General features: G+C 34.9%; 1 protein-coding gene across 1 annotated transcript in view; it reads left to right on the top strand.

Moving 5' to 3' along the window:
- The window catches only part of DIAPH3 (diaphanous related formin 3), a 238925-nt gene that overhangs the window by 116547 nt on the left and 98461 nt on the right, over positions 1-23917 (top strand). Inside the window, 2 exon segments of the mRNA XM_009275652.2 lie at positions 11462-11701; positions 17141-17268. Coding sequence (XP_009273927.1) covers positions 11462-11701; positions 17141-17268 — 368 coding nt within the window.

Raw genomic sequence — 23917 nt, 5'->3', positions numbered from 1 at the left:
ATAATAGATATGTGTGAGTCAACATTTGTTCAGTGCTTTTTGAATCTAAAATATTCAAGTGCTAAAGATTATCTTCTATTATTGGTCATTTGTATTAATTAGATCTGACAGGTTTTTTTTCTGAGATATTAAAATTGTAAGGGTCATAAAGCAACTGATAAGGGCATCTTATTGCTTGATTGTTTGAAGTAAACTTTCTGAACTTTCTTCTAAGTTGAAGGATAAATACAAAGGAGAAGTTTACAATAACCTAAAGCTTTTAAGTTTCAGGCTTGCATGGAAGAATGAGCATAGAAAGAAATGTCTCAGTGTGAGATCTTATGGAAAGAGAAAAGTGATTTTTACTTACAAAATCTTGATGTAAACTGATTTTTACCTGCTCAGTCTCTTACAGATTTAATTCACTCGTTCTTTCATACCCACATTCTTCTGAGCACCACAATGTGCGTGTCCAAGCAGTCTGGCCAGGATCACTGATCCTTTGCAGCACAGAGGACAAGGGACTTTCTCAACACCATGTTATGTCTCTATGGTTCTTGACTGGTGACAGCAAGCTAGTTTTTGGACAGATCATCATGAGTCATGAGTTGCCATGAGGTTGTCTTTATCTCAGAATCTCCTAACTTCAGCTTCCTGTAAATCTTAGGCCAGGTTGTTGCCCACTGTTTTCTTTCCCTTGTTTGGAATCTATGTTTAAAGTACATACTTACAGTTTGCTGGTGGGCTAATAAGAAAAAGAATAATGTATGTGATATGCACAAGCTGCTGGGAATGGTGTCCTGAGAACAAATACAGCTCATTCTGTTGACCCCTATGCTTCTGTGTCTTCTGCTGCTTACATGCACGCATTTCTATTTGCACTAACCTTAATATTTCTGTTAAAGAACTATACAGCAGGAAGAAATCATATTGACCTAATGATGTAGCCAGAGTAAAAAGGCCTTTCGTGAATGTCTATCCTGCAGACAGAAAGTGCCACTGAGGAAAATAAGACATTGAACTCTTTTTACTCATTTCTATAAATCTGTTCAGCAAGAAAACATGCACTTGAAAAAGAACTTGTTGACAGACAACTCTCCTTTTTTAGTTGTGGAGTAAATATGGTGTTTAAAAGAATGTGGGAATGATAAATATGTATCTAAGTATTTCATATATGTTGACGTAATTTACATTTAAACAATACTTTTTTTTTGGGGGGGGGTGTTGGATATACTATGCGTTCTTTGTGTCGGAAGCATCATAATCCAGATTACAGTAACCATCCTCGTTACGTTCGCTGTTGTGGCTGATCCTTGAATAATTTCCTTTTTGCTGGGTACTTCTTTTTATTAAAGAGTTTTTGAGAAGTATAGGTTGCTTAATGACAGTGAAAAATATTTTAGGAACATCAGTGAATCAAGACTTAAATGGCAGTGATTGCAGAGTTAAAGTCTGTAGTTAACAGATGCAGTTCTGATGAAGAATGTGAATTGTAATGGATCATAAGTCAGACATGAATCAGTCATGTCCTCATTTTGCAGTCAATAAACATACATGAAACTGAAATGTAGAAGTACGAATGTAGCCTGTAAAACTTGCGAATTTTCTTCTTTTCACCACTGCCGAAGCCTCAGCTAGAATATTACATCCACTTTGGAGATGTTTAGTACATCAGTGGGTGGACCAAGACAGAGACTCCAGAGGTGGCTGATGAAGATAGTTATAGAAACATATGATATGACAAAATGTTGTTTGTAAGTTCTTTAACTTAAGACCAAGGCAGGGTCTTCTCTCAAAATACGTTTAGGAAGACTGGAAAAAGGAAGGGAATAATTTATCATGAACACTGATGGCAGTACGTAGTAGGCTTACATTCTTGACAGAAAAGGTACAGGTTAGATAATGGGAATTTTTTTTTAATAGTGGGAAAAACAGAACAATAGAATTGACTGACTAGGGAGACTATGGAGTCTCTAATTGGACATCTTTTTGAGCAGGCAAAGCTAATAACCTTTTTGGGTGACATAGTTGATTCTCTCATAGGAAAGCAGAATGGAGTGAAGGATATTTCCCTGCTCATTCTGTGTATACACTGACCAAAGTGTCCAATCATTGCAATTAGTATGATATCACTACTTACATACATATTTTTAAGAACACCTTTCTAAGGAAAATAGACACTTTACACCTAGGATATCAGATCACAAATCTCAGTTAAAGGCTAGGTCATAGCGTGATTGTCTGATCTCTGCCTTTACCAAGCAAGCCACTTGAAAGTTTGGCTCAAACTGGTAGGCTGGATTTTGTGAGGGGTTTAATGTTAAGGAGTTGGTAACACAGAATGATATCCCATTTTTTGAGTTACGCTTACCTCAGGTTTTGTGAACACAACTTATGATTTTAAATTCGGAAAAGGAGATTCTGGAATGACAAAGATTTACTGAATTCATTTGCATTGCTGTTTTATGCTGAAAATACTTGAAGTAAATGTTGGATGGATTTTTTTTTCTTACTCTTCAAAATATTTGTATTTGAGAGGAAGCAAAATAATGGTTGATTAAAATAGCTTGTTGCAGGTGATGATTCAGAGAATCTGCATAGCTTTCACATTTTGTATGAGGTCCTGAAATCCTGTATTCTTTTTGATCTAAAAGTGTTGTTTCGCATATGCAGTCCTTCATGTCCTTGGTGGCCTTTCCTTTTTTTTGTACTAAAATCATTCAGGGAATAATAGTGACCAAAACCATCCAAATTCATTTCTCATCAGTTTTTATATTGGCTTTGAATATTATTCAGTATCTTGAAAGCAACTTTCTGAACCATGTTGTATCCCACTACTTTTAGCAGTTGCGGGGATGATAAATCACTAGATGACATTTTAAGGCTGTGTCTATACTAGTCAACTAAAAAGCACTGAAGAATGCTTTTGGACATTGAACCTTAATTGTCCATAGTGCTAATTTGTTAGAATAGACCCAGGTGTGCTTTTGGCCTGTGCAGAACTGCACTTTCCCAAACAATTTCTGGGCACAGTTTGGGAGATAGCAAGAGATCTCAAGAGCTGAGCATCCAGTCAGATAGTTGAGGACTCAAGAATAAAACAGAGGCAGATAGGTTTATTAAGGCAAGTTATAATGGTTACAAAGCACATCTTCCCTTTTTCATCATGGGGAAGATGGAGCAGCACATCATAAGGACGTTGGGTACAAGCATGTTCCAGCTGTTCAGAACTTGGGTCTAGCAGGCATCCCTGCACCTCTGGGGCCTGACATCTCAGGGCACTTTTGGAGGCACAGGGGTGCATGGCAATGTTTGGTCCCATATTGGGTGGCTCCAGATCTTTGCCCCCACCCTCCCCAAGTTATTTTGGGATACAGTTTATATAGATGAGTGCCAAAATACTCAAAATACAATTGATTCTTTAGAGAGTTGTATGTTGTTATGATAGGTTAGGCTTTCTTGCTGCTCCAGCTAAGAACGGTCTGTAACTATAGTTCCTCACCAACTCCCCAGCAGCACACATCCACCTCTCCTCACTCTCTTGCTCATACAACAATGCTAAGGCTTCAGGCCTATCCATGCCAACTTACGTTAACTGCCAGTTGCACCAGGAACCGTTCCCAAAAGTAGTTCTCATTTGGTTATGCTGCATGGAGGGAGCTGAATCCAGTAGTAAGCATCTAGACTCGTCAGTGCCTGTAATCCTTAGTGGTGTAAAATAGTCCTGGACATATTTAATTTATTAGTATGTCTTTAAATCCATAAATGCAGATCCATTTAAAAAAATCATAATTTTGATGTTCTTTATGAACACTTTTGATGTAAAAAGTTGCTAATACTTGTCAGGGTGCTATTAGTGGACACTTGACATCAGGTGTAGGCAACTGTACTAGCAGTTTCACACCTGAGAATGGTGTCTCAAGAGCTATGCGTGATAGCTCCTGCTTTATTTATTTTCTTAAAACTTGAGATATTTGGTAATATGTTCCTGTATTGTCCGAGAGTGGAAAAAAAAGAAACAGGTTTTTCCTTGATCACTTTTGTTTACTCAAAGATAAAATTGAGGGAATTATGAAATATTGTTTCAGAAATAATTAATGCCCAGACCTTGTGAAATACACTGATAACTAATCCAAATAGAATTTGGCAAGCAATCCTCACGTGGCTTCACAGCTTGTTCGTTGATGGATGTGTTTTTAATGAGTTCGTACCAAAGGAAAAGATTTCACTAGAGTAAATTGAAGATTAGAGTGAGGCCTGATGAAGGCTAGTTTGTCTTAAATAATTCAGCAGACACTTAAAATGATCAATTCCATATTCAGCTGATGGTTTCACCTGTATGTCCTCAGTGAGGATAACTCAGAATGTATTAATGTTTTTTGCTGCTGTCTGGAAAATATCATGCTATCACTATATCTGCAGGGGTGTAACTCTGCCTTTCCTAATACTTGATGCTTGGGTACAGCCATACCTAGGGACATTTCAGTTTGTTTAAAATCATGAAGTGGTGAGGTGTGTCTGTGCTGTGAGATATTTTGATTGTGTTAATTTCTGTCTGTAAACCTTACCTTCTTCTGTTGTCTTGTAGAAGTTGTGTATCTGCTGCTCTGCCTTGTCAGTGTTCTCTATCAGTCATTCCAGCCTTTCCAGGAGTGTTGCCAAAGATTAACTTTCTATTATATGCCATCTGTGACAGTTAAAAAATCTTTATGACAAATTGCAGTCAAGTTACTTAGGTTGTTTAGAGGGAGAACATCCTTAACTCCTCCTGTAATGTTGGTGTCTTTCAAACCTTGAACCTGGATAGGGTGGAGAACCAGGCTCCAGAAGTATCTTCTGAAAGTGGCCATCATGATCTGCACTGATCTGAGTGTGTGTAGTTGCCACTGGATTGGATTGGATTATGTTACTTCCCGTGTATCACTGAAAGATTGTGACGCTGAATCATAGAGGAATGATCCTATAAAAGATTCAGTACCAGCAGGTCTCACTCTTATCCCTATTCAGTGGCGGTAAAACTATTTTGGGTAGCTAATCTAAAGAATAGGTTAAAAAAAAAGTCTTATTGTTGTCTGATGTTAATTCAGATGGCTGGAAGTGGTTGGTGGTTGTTTCTTCTAGCACACACATAGGCTATCTCTTTCAGTTTTCTTCTTGGCAGATATCTCTACAACTTGAGATCAATAAGGTTGGTTGTCTGAAGGGTCTTCATCTTTTGCCTCCAGCCATTCACTTTGCAGATTCCTCTAAATGTCCCAAGAGCCTGTCCTGAATCTGATTTGATGCTTTGGCTTCACTAGAAATGTAAGCAATCCTGTAATGTTCATGTTGTCATTTGAACATCTTAAGAAAAACACTTCTGTTTTGACTAAGGACCATGATCAGTAAATGATCCTGCCATTTTGACTCTCAGCAACTTCAAGGGTTTCTTGGAATTTAGCCACCTAAATTGAGCGAGGCATCCATATGACTGGCTAATGTAGGGCAGCTGTGCTGAAAGAATCTTGAGGCCAGTTAGTACCTCTTAGATCCCTGGAGCTTGAAATTACTATGCAGATATTTCACCTGTTCCAGCTTCAGACTTTAGATCTCAGTGGAACTCCTATGTAGCCCAAGTGCTTTAGGATTTACTTTCCCTGTGATTATTTTGTAGAACTAAGGAACTTTCTCTAAGATATGCAAGCTGTCTTCCACAGCATTCACTGATGTGAATGTCAGACTGTTTTTGCCACAGATTATCTGTGGTTCCAAATACACTAAATAACCATGTGGATAAAAATTCCACAGTTGTCATTGAATTCTCTATTGACAGGACTACAGAAGATCTACAGTGGAATGCTTTTTCCTTACCAGTACTGTCATCATCATAGACACATACCTTCCTGCTTAGGTAATTAACTTGGACACCTTCTTGGGTCAGTAGAGAAGTCTATACTGAATATGAATGTGCTAGAGATCTGAGCTTTTTTGAAATGTGTCATGTCTGTCACATCAAGGACATCATAATCAGCTGCTATTGTGGTCCGTTACCACTGTGTATTGCTTAAATAATTACGTAGCATCAAATTCCACTTTTATGTTGGAGTTATTATGATGGTTCAATCTGATGGAAAGTACTAACCCTGCTGTCATGGTTTTCAGACTTTCCCGTCCAGACTTTGATCATCTGTCTGTACCTTCATGGTCTGTATGTTGGGAGACTCAAAGTAATATTGTAGACTTACTTTTCATTAGGAGGTGGATTCCTGGTAGTAGCCAGACAAAAGATGAGGCATTTATTTTAGATCTAAGCTGATCAGATTTTCCTATCTGGAATACAGCTAGATCTGTTTTACTTTTAGAAACTTTTCTCCATTTGTTTTGATATTATATTATTCTATTTTAAATTCCTCAGTGACTTCTGCCCTTGACTTCTGGTATAAATTTTTTTATTTTTGCTATCTGGCTGAATTAGAGGTTTTACAGAGGATTTTTACCTATATTAAACTCTTGACTTGGTTTCCCATGAGGAAAGCTTTTCAGTCTAGTGACATCTGCTCCATATGTACCTTTTAATGAAAATAGCTTTTCTGACATCTGTTAGGTCTCCTAAAAATAGAAGAATTTGGGAAATTCAGACCCTCCCATTCTTGGATGATTCCTTTTTAGGAAAATACCATTGTCTAAATTCAACTTGGAGAAACAAAAGCTGTCTCTGTGTTCCGTTCTGATTGTGATGTCAGTAAATCTAATTGTATTTTTTGGATAAGACAAAAAAATCACCTCTTTCTTTTCATAATAGAACATACCTATCTGTGAATTTCAGCATGAAGACTGTAAACTCAGCTTATTTTGACAGCTGTGTTGTAGCCCCCGTTGGCAATTCGGATGTATTTCCTAAGACAGGTGACCTCTGGAGTATTCAAAAGGAATGCCCCCATTTCTGAGATCTGCAGACTGGCCTTGATAGTCCATCTTTGTTGAACATAATACCATCAAAAACAGTACCAGGGATTTTCTGCACTGTACATCAGTGCATTGTCATCCACGAGACAAGAGAAGGCTACCTGTGTGCAGCTAGGAGGTAATTGATAGGTGTTGTCCCTGTGTCACTTACAGTACATTCCCTTCTCTTCTGTCCTGAATATCCTTTAGGAAAATCTTGGATTTGCAGGAAATTGAGTCAGTGGTGCAAATTCAAGCTGTTTATAATTCAAGCTGGAGAAATAGAGTAGCAGGACATGCCCTCTATCAGTGCTAGTAAGGCTGAAAAGTCATCAGTTCAGTTGTTTACATGTACCCATATCGACATTGTAAGTATAAAGACTTTCTGATTTCTTGTAAGTAATTTTAATTTTGAGTTGGCAGTTCTTGACTTTATTATCATTTATTTGGAAAAAATAGTGTGTCAAAGGTCAAGAAAGATGTACTATTTTCACATAGCCATAAAAACATTTCAACAAAAATACTGTTCCATTATCATGGATTGACTTCCCGTACACTGAAATAATGTTTGGTCTTTTCAGAATGCTTGTGGTCTTCACTAAGATTTGGGCATGTTGACTGCCCATTTTTAATTGAGCAGGCTGTTCTTTTTTTCTTCTTTAAACATGATAAAAGGTCTGTTAAGGTATCAGTTCTTCCTTACTTGAATTTTTTTTTTTTCTGCTTTTCAAGTGCCTGAGTCTAAATATAAGTGTTAGGAATTTACACTTTTTACCTACGTGCTCTGTAGAGTTCACTGATGCTGCAGTGATGAAAACCATACATTTTCCACAGGGGATGCCCTTCCAATTTACTCTTTTCGTTGGCTTGGCTGTAACTGATATTTTACTTTTTGGATGGGAACACTTTCAGGTGGTTTGACAGCCTTGGCACTGTTGATCCTTTAAGGAGGGTATATTGTGAAACTGGAACCCTTGCAGTGTTTTTCTCTGTGAGCTTGTGGTAAGAATGAATCACAGTGATCATTCAGTGATCAAAATGTAATGTCAGTGTAACTTCTGAGACATGTTCCTTTACTTGACATCAACAAAGCACACAGTGAAAGCACACGTTTACCAGATGGCACGCTCTTGCAGGTGCCTTCTGGTTTATGCTGTATTTGAGAGAAAAAACTCTTTTTGCTGTTAGATAAAGGGCTACTACTGGATAGCTCAACTCAGTTGTCAATTCCCATTTGGACTTGCATATAGTGAGAATATTCTTGTGGACTATTACTTGAAAAATAGAACCATTTGTTACCCATACACTGAGCTCGCTGACATGTGTAGTCCACTCACTCTTTAGCCTTCTACTTCAACTTTCCTTTTTAGTTATTTGGATTGTCTGTTTTCAGGATTCCACTATAAGGACATAAGTAGACTTATGTAGTTATATGCTGAGTGTAAAAAAGTATAGGGCATGAACATAAGCCTTTCAACATCGCAACACTTAAATTCTTAGCATCTCTTGTGATAAGGTGTATGGATTTTATAGTTTGAATATATTTGTAGACTACATGTCACAAAGAAAGCCATATATTGCTAAGGGAACTCTCCATCTCCTCCCTTCTCAATTATTGACTTAGCAAACAGGTAAACAAATAGCACCAACAACATGCATTGTACATGAACTATGGATTTCAAAGTGTTTAAAAAACAATAATAAAAAAAAGCCCAATGGCATTTCTGTTGCGTTTCTGGCATGTGTTTCTGTTTCTGACTTTTTTAGATAACGTATTTCTGCATCCATCCTTAAGACTTACATACAGAACTTCCTAATTTGTTGTAGTTCAACTGGTTCTGATGAAAACTTTTCATCTTTCATGCATATGTGCTTACTCATGTTTGTGCAACACATCTTTGTGATCTAAAGTACCTGATTATTTCAGTTTCAAGAATCTGCCTGTCTGAGAGGCCAAGAGTCAATAAATGATGCATCATCTGCTGGTTCTGTAGTATCTTGAGTTTGGTACCATTTAAAATCAATGCAACTTACACTTCATTTTGTTAGTTCCCATAGTTTGATATTCATGATCATCTCTATTGTACCCTGAGTAGGGACAAATATTAAAAATCTCTGTAATTTCAATGGAGTTTTGTGTTTTTTCTAGTCTAGTCTCAAATTTTTCCTGAGCAGAGAACAAAACCTAAAATTAAGAATATTCTTCTCAATATGCTGAGAAGTAGTAGTACACATATAAATCTAGTAAGTGAATGGTTTGAGGAAAAGGAGTTAATACTGATTCTTCCTAATGGAGCTGGGAGAATGACTTTGTGACACTTGCCTCTGTCCAGTACCTTAATATTCTTTTAGATATTTATTCCTAAATTAGGTGTAAAGTTGTAAGAGCATTATGTTCATTTTAGGTGGGTTTTAAGTATTTCAATTTCTGTTTCACTGTGAAATACCCTATTTAAATTCAAGTCCCATTATCCTTGCTTACCCATTCTTAAGTAAGAATTTTACCACACTATTAAATGCCATTTAGTGTATGATGAGTACAGAATATCTGCCTACAGTTGGTACTGAGCTAACATTCAAACTATATACATTTTAGTGTTTTACTTTAGGACCAGACTGGAGGCAGTCTGTGGACTAAAGCTGAGTAGTGGAGTTGATTTTCAACCTAGTTTCATCTGAAAGACATCCTGTTTGTGTGCTCTGCTCTGTGATGCCAACCAAAGTGTGGTTATTGGAAAGGATTGCTTATTTTACTTCAAGATTTCTTATCTGAACTAAAATGCAAATGATATGTTTACTTCAATGGGACATCATCAGGTGGTTGCACTGCCAGGCAGGCATTGCGGAAGTGGCTTAGTAGCATAAAATGTTAACTCTATCTGATTTTATTTCCTACTGCTGTCACAGTAAAACCAATAAAATAGACTGTAAATTCCATCATCTTCTGCTTCTAATCAAACCCTTTGGATTAGACAGCCTTCAGTATCAGTTTAAGCTAACTTGTTTGACCCTTACACTGAAATGGATGAAGAGTGTCCCCATTTTGCTTTTCACTGAGTCTGTTGTGGGATAATCAGCACCAAACGACTTGTGAACGTTGCACTGTCAGAGCTATTTTTGCATTGATAGACTAGATATGGGTTGAGAAATATTCTGTAAAACCTTGGGCATCACTGTAGTTTGGAGGGGGATATTTCCAATGTAAAGGCAAACTTTTAAGGCCACTATATGAAACCTATTACTTTGTAGGAGAAGTGTCAATATTATTGCTTCTTTTCTTGCATTGAGAAGTACTGATAGCTGGAAACCATAACATATGTGTTTTATTTAAAAACAAAACAAAACCAAACCTAGTTTAGGATTTCAGGAATTGTCAAGGCATTATTGGCTTGAACCTTGCCTTGAGAAGGAAAAATACAAGTATGGGGAAGAAGGTCTTACAGAATTCATCAAATTGGTGAGAAAACAGGCATAGTGAAAAATGGGGAAAGAAGCTCATGGAAGAAATTGAGACTAGTGTTTCTCATGTGCAAACAGAACCACAGAGCAGGGAGGAAAAAAGCATGATTTCTGCTGTGGAAGAAGGAAAAAGCAAGGAACATATAATGCCTGGTAGGGGGAAAAGGAGCAAGAATGGAAGACAGAAAGCTTCTGGGATTGTACGTGATGCCAAACCTAAAAAAATGTTTGAAGATTTCTGTGATAGAGTTGGAAGGATGAGTAGTACATTGGAAACTTGGGAGATGGAGGAATTTAATTTATTGAAAGCATTTGTTGTTCCTTGATTTAAAGAAGTGATAAAATTTGGAGTCTTGTTGTTTGGGTATAGTAAATAATGTGCAAAGTATCTCTGGGGTAGGAATTCAATGACCTAAGTTGTATGGGAAGATTGAAACTTCTGTGGAAAATCCCTGACCAGTAAACCATAAAAAAAGCCAGGTCTTTTGCATATGATCTACAGAAGCTACTGTTTCCCTGGGAGCATTCTGCTTTACTTAATTAACTGTATAAGGTCCAGTAGTATAGTGGGGTATGAATACTGGTATATATTAACGTATGCTATATTAAGTGTTTCATAGCTGAGATATTTCAAAACTGATATTTTCCTGCAAGTTTATAGTAAGCTCTTATTGAAATCAGCTTTTAAATATTTGCACCAGAAAATGAGATTTGCCTTGTTTTGGTACCTCCTGAGTTATACAAAATTTGTGAACTACTTTTATTACTTTGCAACTACTGGGTCATAAACTTGGATTAGTTTTATAGGATTTGGTATATGAGTTGACAGATGTGATATATGATGACACTTTATCTTTTATTGCTTACACATACTAGTTATTGGGAAAGGATGGGGGCAGTTCGTATTAACCACAAGATGGGATTTCAGTTGCTTACCCAAGTGTCTCTCATTCATTCGTTCATTTGCTATCAGTTATAGCAGATATATTGCTTCTTCAAGCCTGTCACACCAATAAATCATTACAGATTGTATGCATTTGTACAGTGCCAAAGTGTAGCATGAATTTTAAAGGAAATCTCCTATTTTCTTTTCAATCAGATGAGCAACGTGAAGAGACTACGGCCACGGCTCAGTGCTATTCTTTTTAAGCTTCAGTTTGAGGAGCAGGTGAACAACATCAAACCTGACATCATGGCTGTCAGTGCTGCCTGTGAAGAGATAAAGAAGAGTAAAAGCTTTAGCAAGCTGCTGGAACTAGTATTGTTAATGGGAAACTACATGAATGCAGGTTCTCGGAATGCACAAACCTTTGGATATAATCTCAGCTCCCTATGTAAAGTGAGTTTTGAAATGTCCATGTTGAGTATTACATTCACTTTTTCATTTGTTTTTATTATGTTACTTAAATACCTTGTTTTGATGTTTTTCCTGTGGTTAATTCTTTGGGGGTTTTTTTTTTCCTAATTCTTAGCACTAGTTGATGGTTTGAACAACACAGCTAATCTATGTACAGTCATTTTGAGACTGGCCTGCATTTAAACTTCTAGAAGATTCTATATTGAGGGAATAATAAAAAACCAAACCCAGACTAAATAAGGTTATGGAAGGACCGTAACACTGATCACAGTAGTTTTGTAGTCTTACATGTCTGAGCACTTCGAAGACTGTCACGTTTTAATATGTTTTAATACAGTTATGTTTTCTTTTTTACACAAATTTTCTCCTTATCTGATTCTCTTTTGTTTTTGCTCAGTTTCATCAGTTCCCTGTTTCTTCTAATTTTCCTTATATTTTCACTCTTTCAACTTTTCTATAGGGTATATACAAGAAGATATCTGTACTTTCCTGAGTGTTAATTTATAATCAATTCTAATCCTAATTGCCTTCCCCTTATTTAGTGTTTTTATTTTTTTTCCTGTGCCCTCTGGGAGGTCACTGCAAAATCTGCACAAAATACACATGTATGTAATAGTCCTTATGAGAAAGGAATTATTTGGAAGTTTGTACGTACTCTTTGTCTTCTCTCAGCTCTTTATCTTTTTATACAATGGAGAAAATACAATATGTTAACTCTTACATTCTTTAAAATAATCGCCCTTACTTTGCCATGTTCCAGAAGAATTCTTTCACTATGGTTCTTAAGTTATACCTATAACTTAAATATTCATAGAGAATAAGTTACATACCTTCCCTAGTCTAAAGTAAACATTAAAGCATGCATCAGCTGCCGAGAGAAATACAGCATAGATGAAATTATTGAGTTAAATGTACAGTTTGTTGAGAAACATATTCAGAAGGAAGATACTAAAGGTTCTCTTTCCAGTTGGGTGCATTTACTTCTTAGGTATGATTTTACAAGAATCTGTCCTAGGTCTGTATTTTTAATGCACAAGACAACAATAAAAGAAATATACTTACGAAAACAATATGAAGGTAATTGTTGCAGACACTTTGCAAAGCAGGATCAAAATTCAAAAATTATCTTGGAGAAATAATTTAAGATCTAGAAGATGAAAATTTTGAAGACTACCATGAAGAACTACACATAGGAAAGTGAACTGATGTGTGCAGATAATGAAAGTAAGGAGTGAATGGCTAGTCAGAATTCCAGAAAATGGGCTTTAAATCCTGGCTAATTCTACAGTGCTCTGGCATTAAATGCATTTGATAATCTAGGATCTCATAGTTACTTAAATTTGCACACTTACAGGTTATTTAGCTTTACAGGAGGTTGCAACATTCTGTTGGAGAGGAAAAAATGTCTCTCTTAGTGGACCTTTTATGTATTATAAAGATGGTAATTATCTACTGCTTACTTGGTGCTGATAAGGTTTTAAGTGAAGTCTTGTCTGAATTAATGCAGAAAATATACAGACCGACTGGTGAGAATCCAGATGATAGTAACATGTAACACTTCTAAACTGAGAAAAAAGCATTTGGGTGTATTTAGTTTAGAAAAGAAAGGAGAGGAACATGAGGAGGACGTAACACTGTCCTTTTGTTGTTAATTTATGATAAAGAAGGCATTTGAACATTTGTTTTCTATGTAGCTAAGGTAGGAGATAGAATAATGGGCTTTGCTGGTAACCAAATAAGTTTGCTTAAAAGTTAAGAAAGCTTTCTAATTGCAAAGATAGGTAAGAACTTGATAGTGAAGATGATTGTGAAAAGGTTTTGAAATCCAGGTATACTAATAATTCTCAAAAAGTTGCCATGAGGCCAAATTAAGAGCTAAAATAAATAATATTTGGAATAGAGTATTTAGTTAACGAATTGGGAAGTGTGTGCATGTTTCTTAGAATCATGGAATAATTCAGGTGGGAAGGGACGTCAGTAGGCATCTAATCCAACCTTCTGCTCAAGAGAAATGCTGATCACTACCAATAGTCTGTAGGTGAAGTAGATACAAAGCTATAAGGACCAGAAAAGGTAATTTGCTCCCTATTATCAAAATGCTTAGTACTGTGTAATTTTTGACATTGTATGATGTTATATGATTAGAAATGGTGATACTGGTTTACTCCTTTCAGGACTTCATTAATTTATGCATAAACTTATATCATAGTACTCAATATGTTTCATTTACATAAGAAACGTGCAAGTAAAAAACCGAAGTTCCAGTGACAAAGATTTCATATATATTTGATTTGACATCACTTCAAATTGCTAGTTTGTAAATACCAGACCACAGTGCTTAAAAACTTTTCTAGGGGGAAGATAATGCAACCTTAAAGGTAATTGAATATGAGTTTATTGGTGTCCCTGCCCCTGTCACGGGGGTTGGACTAGATGATCCTTAAAGGTCCCTTCTAAGCCAAACCATTCTATGATTAGGAAAGAAAGACCAACTATTATAGATTTTGCTGGGAGGCAGAGCAACTATGGCCACCTTAGAGATCGTCTGTAAAATTTCAGATCTCTGCCACTTAGATATCCCAGGACAGGTGCAGCCTACAGTCAACTACTTGTTCTTTTGAAGTTTGACAGATTTTCAGAGAGAGAATCACTGGGAATTTGCATTTAATATCCTACCTTTGTAGTCAACTAACGCTACCAGTATCATTTGAGAATATTATATTTTTATATCAACCCAGACAAATACCAGAAAAGACCCAGGTATTCAGCACATCAGCCACAGTTTTCTTCCTTCATGATACATGGTGACATTCCAATATATCAGCAGATTTGATGGAGAATTGAGATATCATTTCTATTACAATTTTTCTTGCTTGCTTCAGTATTGAACAGTTGAGTTCTAGAGGTAACTCTGGACTATCCAGTCCAATGTGTATCAGGGTACTAGTCACCAATTCCTAATTCACCTCATCCAATTGTGGCCTCATTTAGGAAGTCCGTGAGTGCCAAGCCTTCACTGGTTATGAAATTGTCTCTTACACAGACAGATCACTTTGTCTGGAAACACAGAGGTAAAACTATGTATGTGTAATTTTTTGGGATTTTATTAACTATGTGTAGTGTCTTGGTTAATGCTTAATCTCCTCTGTTCTGAGAATAATGAACTGTGGTTCAACTATTAAAATGATTAGTATTAAAACAGGAAAAAACCCACCCAAACCAATATTCCTTCAAGGCCCAAAACTAGAAAGCTGCAAATTGCAAACTGCTTGGTGGTCTGCACAGCAGTTTTCAGTAGGGGTTCTGAGAACTTAAGAAATTCGCAGTGGCTTCTGTCCTTCAAAGATGTTGATTTCTGTAATATTTGAAGAATATACAATTTATCTGCTCTTCTTCATTGGTGCCCAACTATGCACAGGGAACTGTATGCTCTATCCACTTTGCAGAAGACTATTCCATATCTTGCCTCCTCCCTGCTTCGTGTAGAATTGAACTGTAGTAGTTGTTCTGCATCAGAGAACATGCGTGCATATTCTCAGAAGAGAGATATGATATTGGTATGCTAATACTCAATCATTTATTAAATACTGATGTTAAAATTATACGCATGTTTATAACACTGGTTTATTTTTAAAACTAACTTTTGTTAACTACATGTATTTTAAGCAGTGTCACATTGTAGAAATTTTGTGTGATGTTTCAATTATTGAGACATTTCTCACTGAGATTCCCAGTACAGTAGAATTAACTTATTTTATAACACTGCATACAGTAATGACCCTAGAATATATTTTTTGGTTTTGATATATATGTGTTCCATTTTCTTTTTATTTTGAAAATTGTGTCTCACATTATTATTAATCCACTTGCCTGAAGGAGAACATATATATGGAAGAGTATATCTCATCGTATTTATTAAGATAATATAATTTTGATCTTTGAAGATAATGACTGACTTTTTACAGTGAAGTATGAAATACCAACCTCAGTGATAACCACCCTCCAAAATTGTCCATTTCAATTTACATACAGTATGGGAAAAGCAAAGAATATACTCTAATTTGTTTTTTAAATCACATCAATAAAATGCCCTGTAAGTGATCTCTAAGGATATTGGGAAGCACAAGAAGTGTGAAAAAATCTCTTTATAAGCAATTTGCAACCATGGGAAAATTGTGGTAATATATATATTAAAAAAAAAAAATATGAATGTGTATGTATATTTAAATTGGGATTGATCTTGCTCTCAGTTCCTTATTCAGAAATAATCCCTATACAGCTCTGTGTCTGGTTTTGAACCCTCTTTGGAAAGGAAGGTAATTTTTCCTTTCTACCTTGTTGCTGTAGTTACTTTTATGCCATTGAGTGTTGCTGACCACTTGTATTTTTCAGGGTGACCAAACTAAAGAACAGTCTTGAAGTTGAAACAAACTAACATGAGTTTTCTACTTGTTTAGTGCTAGTTGCAATACTGCGCTAAAGACTTTTTCCCCTGATACTCACATATACAAGTCTGTGTGCAATTGTGGCAGCCCTGTAGTATGCGTGCATACTTCCTATGTGCCTGTGTACATGTGTACTTTTTCTGTTTGAATTATTTTATGCAGATAGAGTTTTTAAGTAGTGAAGAAACACTTTCATATGAGAGATGTCATTTTAAAAAGACATTATATATAATTTTCTATTTCTTAAATCATTGGAGAGATTTTTAAAGACCAGCTCAAACGTGAGACTACAACAGAAATGTATAACTGAATGTTCGCCAATTGTCAATTGTTAGTGTTTTTGCACAAGTAGATGCAAGTTTTAAAATGGCTGGGCTTAAAATAATTTTATATGTAAAGAGGGTTCAGAAAGAAAAGTTTGTGCTTAAGAATTTTTGAAGTCAAAGTTTTTAAACGATGAAGCCTATGAACTCTTCTTTGCCCTATTGAGAATTATTAACAACAAGAACTTGTGCAGGTTGAGGCTGTAGCTTCCACTGCATAAATATTGTGAAGTTAGCTTCATGCATAAGGAAATCATGTCATGGAGTGGATATGTGCATCATGTATTGCTAGATTTTGCTGATTTAGCTCTGCTTTTTATTTTTTTACACTTTCATGAGTCTATTCACAGTTTTGCAAATATTCCTATATTGCTTAAATAATTACATTTTTAAAAGAGAAATGTGTACTGTTTTTTGAGTACAGAACTCAAATATTGTATAGAATTAAAAAATATTTAATGTGATCTAGGGATTTTTAGCAAGGAGGGAAATGAAACAGCCCGTTACTTAGGGTTTTCTTTAAAAGTTGTATACCAGTTCAACAGTTAGTTCTCATCTTTCTGGGCTTTGTAATTAGTAATATATATTAATTATCAAAATAGTCAGAAGTAGTCTTATTCTCAGTGTTTTAACATTTCTTTTTTTCTCTCTAGCTGAAGGACACGAAGTCGGCAGATCAAAAAACAACATTGCTCCATTTTCTTGTAGAAGTGTGTGAAGAAAGCTATCAGGATGTTCTGAATTTTATTGAGGATTTTCAGCATTTAGATAAAGCTAGTAAAGATTTGTATAACTACCTAAAAGTTTTGATTCTGATTGCATTGCAGTGGCTTTTATGTGAGATGATATTTATTTTTTACTAACATTATTTTAAAAATAGACATTAATAGTCTATATCATAGATCAGTAATTTGAGCTACTGCGAGTCATCTTGAAGATATTTATTGTTTGGTCCTCTAATCTTTACTACAGAATTTCCCATTACATTTCTTCTAACATATCTTCTAGAATCATTGTCCAAAATAGATTTCTTTTAAAAGTTCTTTTCTATTAACAGATCTTAAACTATTTCCAACTTTCAATCTTTTGTGTTGTAAGTGTAGTAGAATCACTCAGTGTCTTTTAATTCAGAAATGCGGAAAGGCTGTCATACCATCACTCTTTTTTTTTTTTTTTTTTTCCCCTAAACATGAATCAGAACAGTTTTGTCTTCCCTATGTGTATGTTTTTCATGCAACAGTGGCATTGGAAGTCTGGAAAAATAGATTCCTCTTTTTACTGTTTCATCATGCAGCATAGAATATGGTAAATCTCAGTATAAGCAGCAGCAGATTTTTTTGCAGTTAATTTCTTAATAAAGATTGCCTTCTCCATGCTTTATCACAGCTTAAGTAATTTAAACTGACTAAGCGTGGAGTTAGAAATTGATGCCACCTCAGCACTGTCATAGTCTTGCAGGAAAAGAAGATTGGACGGACTGTCTCAGTTAAACAGTGATATTCTCCAAACTGACATAAACTAAAAAATTATTATCTGTATTGCTTTGTACAGTGTCACTCTTATGCCTCACTCAGTCTCCCTGCCACAAACTACAGCTCTGCAAAACCTGCTTCTGATAGAGAACTTGAGATAGTGGTCGCTCACATAGAGTTTGCTTTCTGTTATCATCGTTCTTAAAGTTTCCAATTTTAGTTGGTGGATTATAACCACTTAGAAGTTCAAGTATTTTTAAATAGCTGTCAAATGCTTCAAGCCCTTCATCTAACTGTTTGTACTGGTAATAGAAGGAGTTTCTGCTGTATATAAATTCAGTATTTCATACATTATTTTCATAGAACCCAGTGTTAACTAGCCACTTTTTTTTTTTTTTTTTCTTTTCATTACTAGCATGCTATTGGCTCTATTGTGGTTGAATTTTGTATATCAGCCAGAAAAACTAAAATGTTCCTTATTAGAAGCCATTATTTCAGTGTAGACAGTCATCTTGTATGAAGCTGCTGATTGTCTTCTGGATGGCTTCTGAGATATAAACCACTGACCATTCAAAGAGTAGCCAGTAAAATTATCAGTTAGTCCAGGTTTTCTGTTCTTTTTTAGGTATCTGCTGTTGACTAGATGAGTCTTTGATCTCACTCACTATGTTGTAGGATGGAAATCAATGACCATATTTTCAAGTTTATATACTGAACTTCAGTGTATTATGAGATGAATTTTGCATTTCAGTTTTACTGTATGAAAAAGACAAAGGCTTAGGATGTCTTTAAGAGATTAGCATATCAGTGTGTTTGTTTATACTTGTTTCCCTACCTGCAAAATTCCATTTTGTTTTGCAAGACTCCTGCACTGGAATTTTGGAAAATCCAGCAGATCTCAAAGACTGCAGCTCATGTTTGTTTTTTTTTTTTAAACCTTTTCGTACTTTTCTGCAAAAGTATATTTTTATGAAGCAAATTGATCTAATGTGTACCAACTTTTGCACAGTAAATTTTTAATGAGGTGGCTATTTTTGCTTGAGCTTACCAAAAGGTCAGGTCAAAAAAATCTGTGAATCTGTGATTGTGATAAGTCATATCCAACATAATGGACTCACCTGGTCTCATGTAACTTATTGATATGCTAATGAAGAATAACAAGTTGACCAAGAATGATTTGCATTGAGGCTTCTACAGTGAGCTGGGAAATGGCAGATACTACAAAGCATCATTATGGCTGCTAGGGAGAGTAATAGAGGGGAAGTCATCAAAAAATCTTTTATCTGGATGATCATCTAGTCAAATAGCTTATTCCAGAAGAAATACTGGTTGTGTTAGAACAGAATTTGGGTATCAAGGGCTTAGAGCATCTCCTCCATTCCAAGAAACTGTACTTAGTGCTTAATAAGAATAATCTGTCCTGGATTGTTTTTATTGGAGGCAGTTCAGACTTCCAGTAAACTTGGAAAACCACTGGATCCAAAGGTTACATCTAAGGGTTACAGGCTGCTGATGGTACAGAAGGAAGGAAATCAGCCTGGGTTTTTCCTGTCATCCAATAGGAAGGTTCTGTTTACATATACGCTGCTTTGGTCAAAGTTTTTGGGTGAGGAGATACATCGTTCTTTTCTGGTTTTGTATAATACTAATATAATGTTCAATTTTTCTGTGATCCATATTGGTTGTATTTTGTTCCAGTATTTGTTTCTAATTCTTTTTCTCTACCTTTTGTCCTAGCAAAGGTTAGGGCTAGAAGAGGTGGTGGAATGCCATTCCCTTCATGGCTTCGCTGAACTTTGTGCTCTGAAGTAATTTTGAAAAGTAATTCTCAAGAATAAATCAATGATGTTTGATAAGAATATTCTTTTCTCCCATACCTTTGTTGCAAGCTATTTTTTTTTTTAATTGGGCTGGTTTTATTTCCTGTCTGCATATTCATTTCTGCAAATACAATAATTTCACATTTTATCTATGGCATAAAGGTATTATTTGCAAGTGTCCTTTAAATTATAAATCAAAATTAATGTAGCAGAAAGATGTGTAAATGCCTTTTGAACAATATTAACAGAAAACTTTAAGTTACACACCTTGTATAAAAATTCAACTATACTTTAAATTTATTGGTTTTGGTCTGATCACCATCAAGTGATTGTTGCATCTTCTACAAGTTTCTTAAAACAAGTTACTTAAAAGATTTTTTTAGAATACTTCCTTGAAATGACTGTCCTTGTATCAGCCAGCCCATTTGTAGCATACCTTATATCTTTTTTTATTTTGTACTTGCTCATTCTTAAAACTTCTCTCTTGTGTTATTTCTGATTCAAAATGGTGAACATTAGAACATTACAATGTTTAGCAATTCATTTTCTTTTTATCCTTTTTAGAAGAAACATTCTTGCTCCTTTCATTTCATTAAATATTGTCCAGTAATTGTCATACAATAAGCTGTTAACATAGCTTGCAAGACTTTAAGGGCAGTGACAAAGTCTGTTAGTTGTGAAGCTAACATGTATTTTATAAATGATAAAACATTCATAGTATGTAAATTAATTATTACATTAGAAAAATAAATTTTAATTTTTTTAAATGTAACTTTGACAGGCAAGCAGCAAGGGACATGTGACCTATGCAATTGTAGTTTACGTAAGGGTATTTATTTTTTTCTATTACGTGCTAAAGTTTTAGTTTCTACTTCTGTAATACTAGAAGTAGGCTTAATTCACTCTTACAGTACATGAATTAAAGATACCTTTTTGCTTTGAAGTATAACAAATCCTGTTTTTTAAGTACTCTTAGATCAGCAGGAGGAACTTTCATTGCAGCTAATGAGCTTGCTGATATGACAGTTCGTGAAGATTCTCATAATTAAAGCTGTCTCTTCTTTTAAACGTGATGGCTTTCCTGCTTTTCTATTAGTATTCCATACGAGAAATATTTTGGTAATTTAGTACACTTTACTAATTTCTTATTTTATGGTATTTTAAAGATTTATATTGCATTTATCCAGGCTGTTGTTTTATTTGATTGACTCTAATTTACACAGACCTTACAGGTAACAGCGTATAGAGTCTTCCTTTCATATTGTAATAACAATATAAAACTTCAGGTTTTCCTTCCTCGAAAAGTCATTAACTCATTGTCGCTTTACAAATAACTTATCCATTTTCTCATTTTTGAAACTTACTCTTTTTTTTTCATAGATAATTAATTTCACTTTTTTTTTAAAATCTAGGAACCAAATTATAAATGTGAAGTTTAATCTATATTAATTAAAAACCAGAACACCTCCACCTACAGCATTTAGAAACATTAGGACAGCATGAGAGAACAATATTAATATATATGCTATAAACAATCTATATGTCAAAAGGAAAGGGTTTTTTTCCTATTACAGATTTTCTAAAAGTGTATGGCAAATTTCTCAGTAGCTAGGAACCAAATTATAAATGTGAAGTTTAATCTATATTAATTAAAAACCAGAACACCTCCACCTACAGCATTTAGAAACATTAGGACAGCATGAGAGAACAATATTAATATATATGCTATAAACAATCTATATGTCAAAAGGAAAGGGTTTTTTTCCTATTACAGATTTTCTAAAAGTGTATGGCAAATTTCTCAGTACTATTAATAACATAATTTCTGCTATGCATTTCTTGGGCTTTTGTTTTGTCTTAAGTCGCAAATTCACAAGGTGTGTTTTCAGGTAGCCAGGATTGTTGTGTTTGTTTGGGTGGGGGTTTTTGTGCTTTCAGAAAACATTACAAACTTCATGAGTTACTCCATACTGTATTATATTCAGTCAGTACCAAAATCAATAGATGGTTCCGCTATCTTGCAGATTACACAAGTTTCTAAGTTATTATAGGAGACTCAGTGTAGAATGGTAGCCCATTCAGAGATTTACTTTGAAAAATGTTTGTAACTAACGTGGTCACAGTTTTATCTTAATTATGTCTTGTTTTTGATAATTCCTTTTTTTTAAACTGCGAAGTTCATTTTCCAATTTTTTTGTTATGTATGGGATACTTCTCTGCCTTAAATGATAGTTTTCAAGAATGATGGCTATGCATAGTAGCCAGGAGACTTGCTACCAACCAGAGGTCCATTTTTTTATTCTGTATTTACCTGCACTTTCTTTTTTGGTGGCTCTTTAGAAAGAGAGTAAAAAGAGTTCTTCAGAGTAAAGAAAAAGGAACAGTATCCTTGTTCATTCTCATGTTAATTTAATTAATTCAGTAATTAATTTAATTAATTATTAGGTAAGTAGCTTCACTTATAATATACAATTCATCTGTGGTTTTGTTAGGATTTTTTATATGTAGGTTTATGAAATAAAATTTAAAGTAGCTATTCAGAGATTTTCATGAATGGCAGAGAATAATGTGACAAATGGCTTATGTTGCAACTTTCTGGTACGCACAGGGCTGTAACTCAAAATCTGGTGGTAATAGTCACAAAATTTCAGGAATCAACCTTACAGTGAAAACACAGGTTTTATCCTCCGAGTGAAAATCACTCTATTACTGCACCTATGAGAACTTCTAGTTTCTTGGTCTGTGATCCTTTTGGTTGCATATCAAGACAGGACTCAAGGGAGGTATCAAACGTATTTTATGCCTTAGTTTATATGGAAAGAAGCCAACGTATGCTTTATAACAGCTATTGAATACTCTTGTAAGTTAGTCTAGAGGCAGCTAAACAAACTAAGCATTCCTTATATCAAGTGAAAAAAAAATCTTAAAAGAAATGTGGACTGAATTTTATCATAGTAAAGAATTTGATTCTTTCCATGGAAAATTGCTATCAAAGTTGGACAAGACAAGAATTAGTGAAATAACTGTATAAACAAGAATGCAATACTTAATTTTGTAAAGGAACTTCCTCGTTTGGGGAACAGTTGTACCTATTGTGATTTCTAAAGATTTACTGTTACTAGGAGTAGAAATGTCCTAGTGAAATGAGGTGATGAGACAAAATTACAAGCTGTTGTTAGAGGAGGGTTAGAATATCACAGTCAGGAAGAGGACTAAAGTGTGGGTGTGGGGGTAATAAAGAAAAGAAAAATATTTCACTTAATTGCATTACCACAAGTAGAAATTAGTTTAGAAATTAGATCAATGTGCCTAACTATCAAAAGAGTAAGACTACAGAATTGCCTTCCTGGGATGTGTTTTCCTTGGTGGAAAAAAGCAACTATGTGCTTTAAGACAGAGTTAGATTGCTTATAACAATGATTATATAAATGTAGTGCTCAAAATAGCAAATACTAAATTTTATGGCTCAAGAGATAAACAGTAATAGTAGTTGAAGTTTTGGTTTGATTTGGCTTTCAAACAAGACTCCTATTAACTGTGAAGTAATGGTATTAGCCTCAAAATAAATACTGAAGTGTAACAAAGTACTGACAGACAAAAAATTCCATATGGAAAAACAGTTGTGAGATACCATTGTTTAAAAAGAATTAAAAATTTTAAAAAGACATCTTTTTTTCTTGCTTTTTGTTGTCAGACTGAGAAAACGTAATTTTTTTAGCAATTAATTTTACAATATTACAGAGCACTAAGCAGTAGAGGAAGTTATAAAGTAAGCATCTGTCCCTGAATGCAGTACTTAGATTAGAAGACTATTTCAAGCTCTAAATTGTGTGAAAGAGATTCTTATATAAGACTGAAAAGGCACGTTATTTTGTGGCTACTGTTTTTTGAAATTATTTGAAGAGAACTTGTTTTTTAATCTTGAAAATCTTAGGCTAAAAATTTATATCTCTATTTACCAGAAATGTACTATTTAAGACATAAACATAGAATCATAGAATCATAGAATCATTGAGGTTGGAAAAGACCTCTAAGATCATTGAGTCCAACCATCGACCCAACATCACCATGCCCACTAAACCATGTCCCTAAGCGCCTCATCTACACGTCTTTTAAATACCTCCAGGGATGGGGACTC

Source organism: Aptenodytes forsteri, unplaced genomic scaffold, assembly GCF_000699145.1.
Source record: "Aptenodytes forsteri isolate BGI_AS27 unplaced genomic scaffold, ASM69914v1 Scaffold172, whole genome shotgun sequence".
Lineage (NCBI taxonomy): Eukaryota > Metazoa > Chordata > Aves > Sphenisciformes > Spheniscidae > Aptenodytes > Aptenodytes forsteri.
The sequence above is the reverse complement of the archived record's forward strand: the minus strand, read 5'-3'. Positions and strand labels throughout refer to the sequence as shown.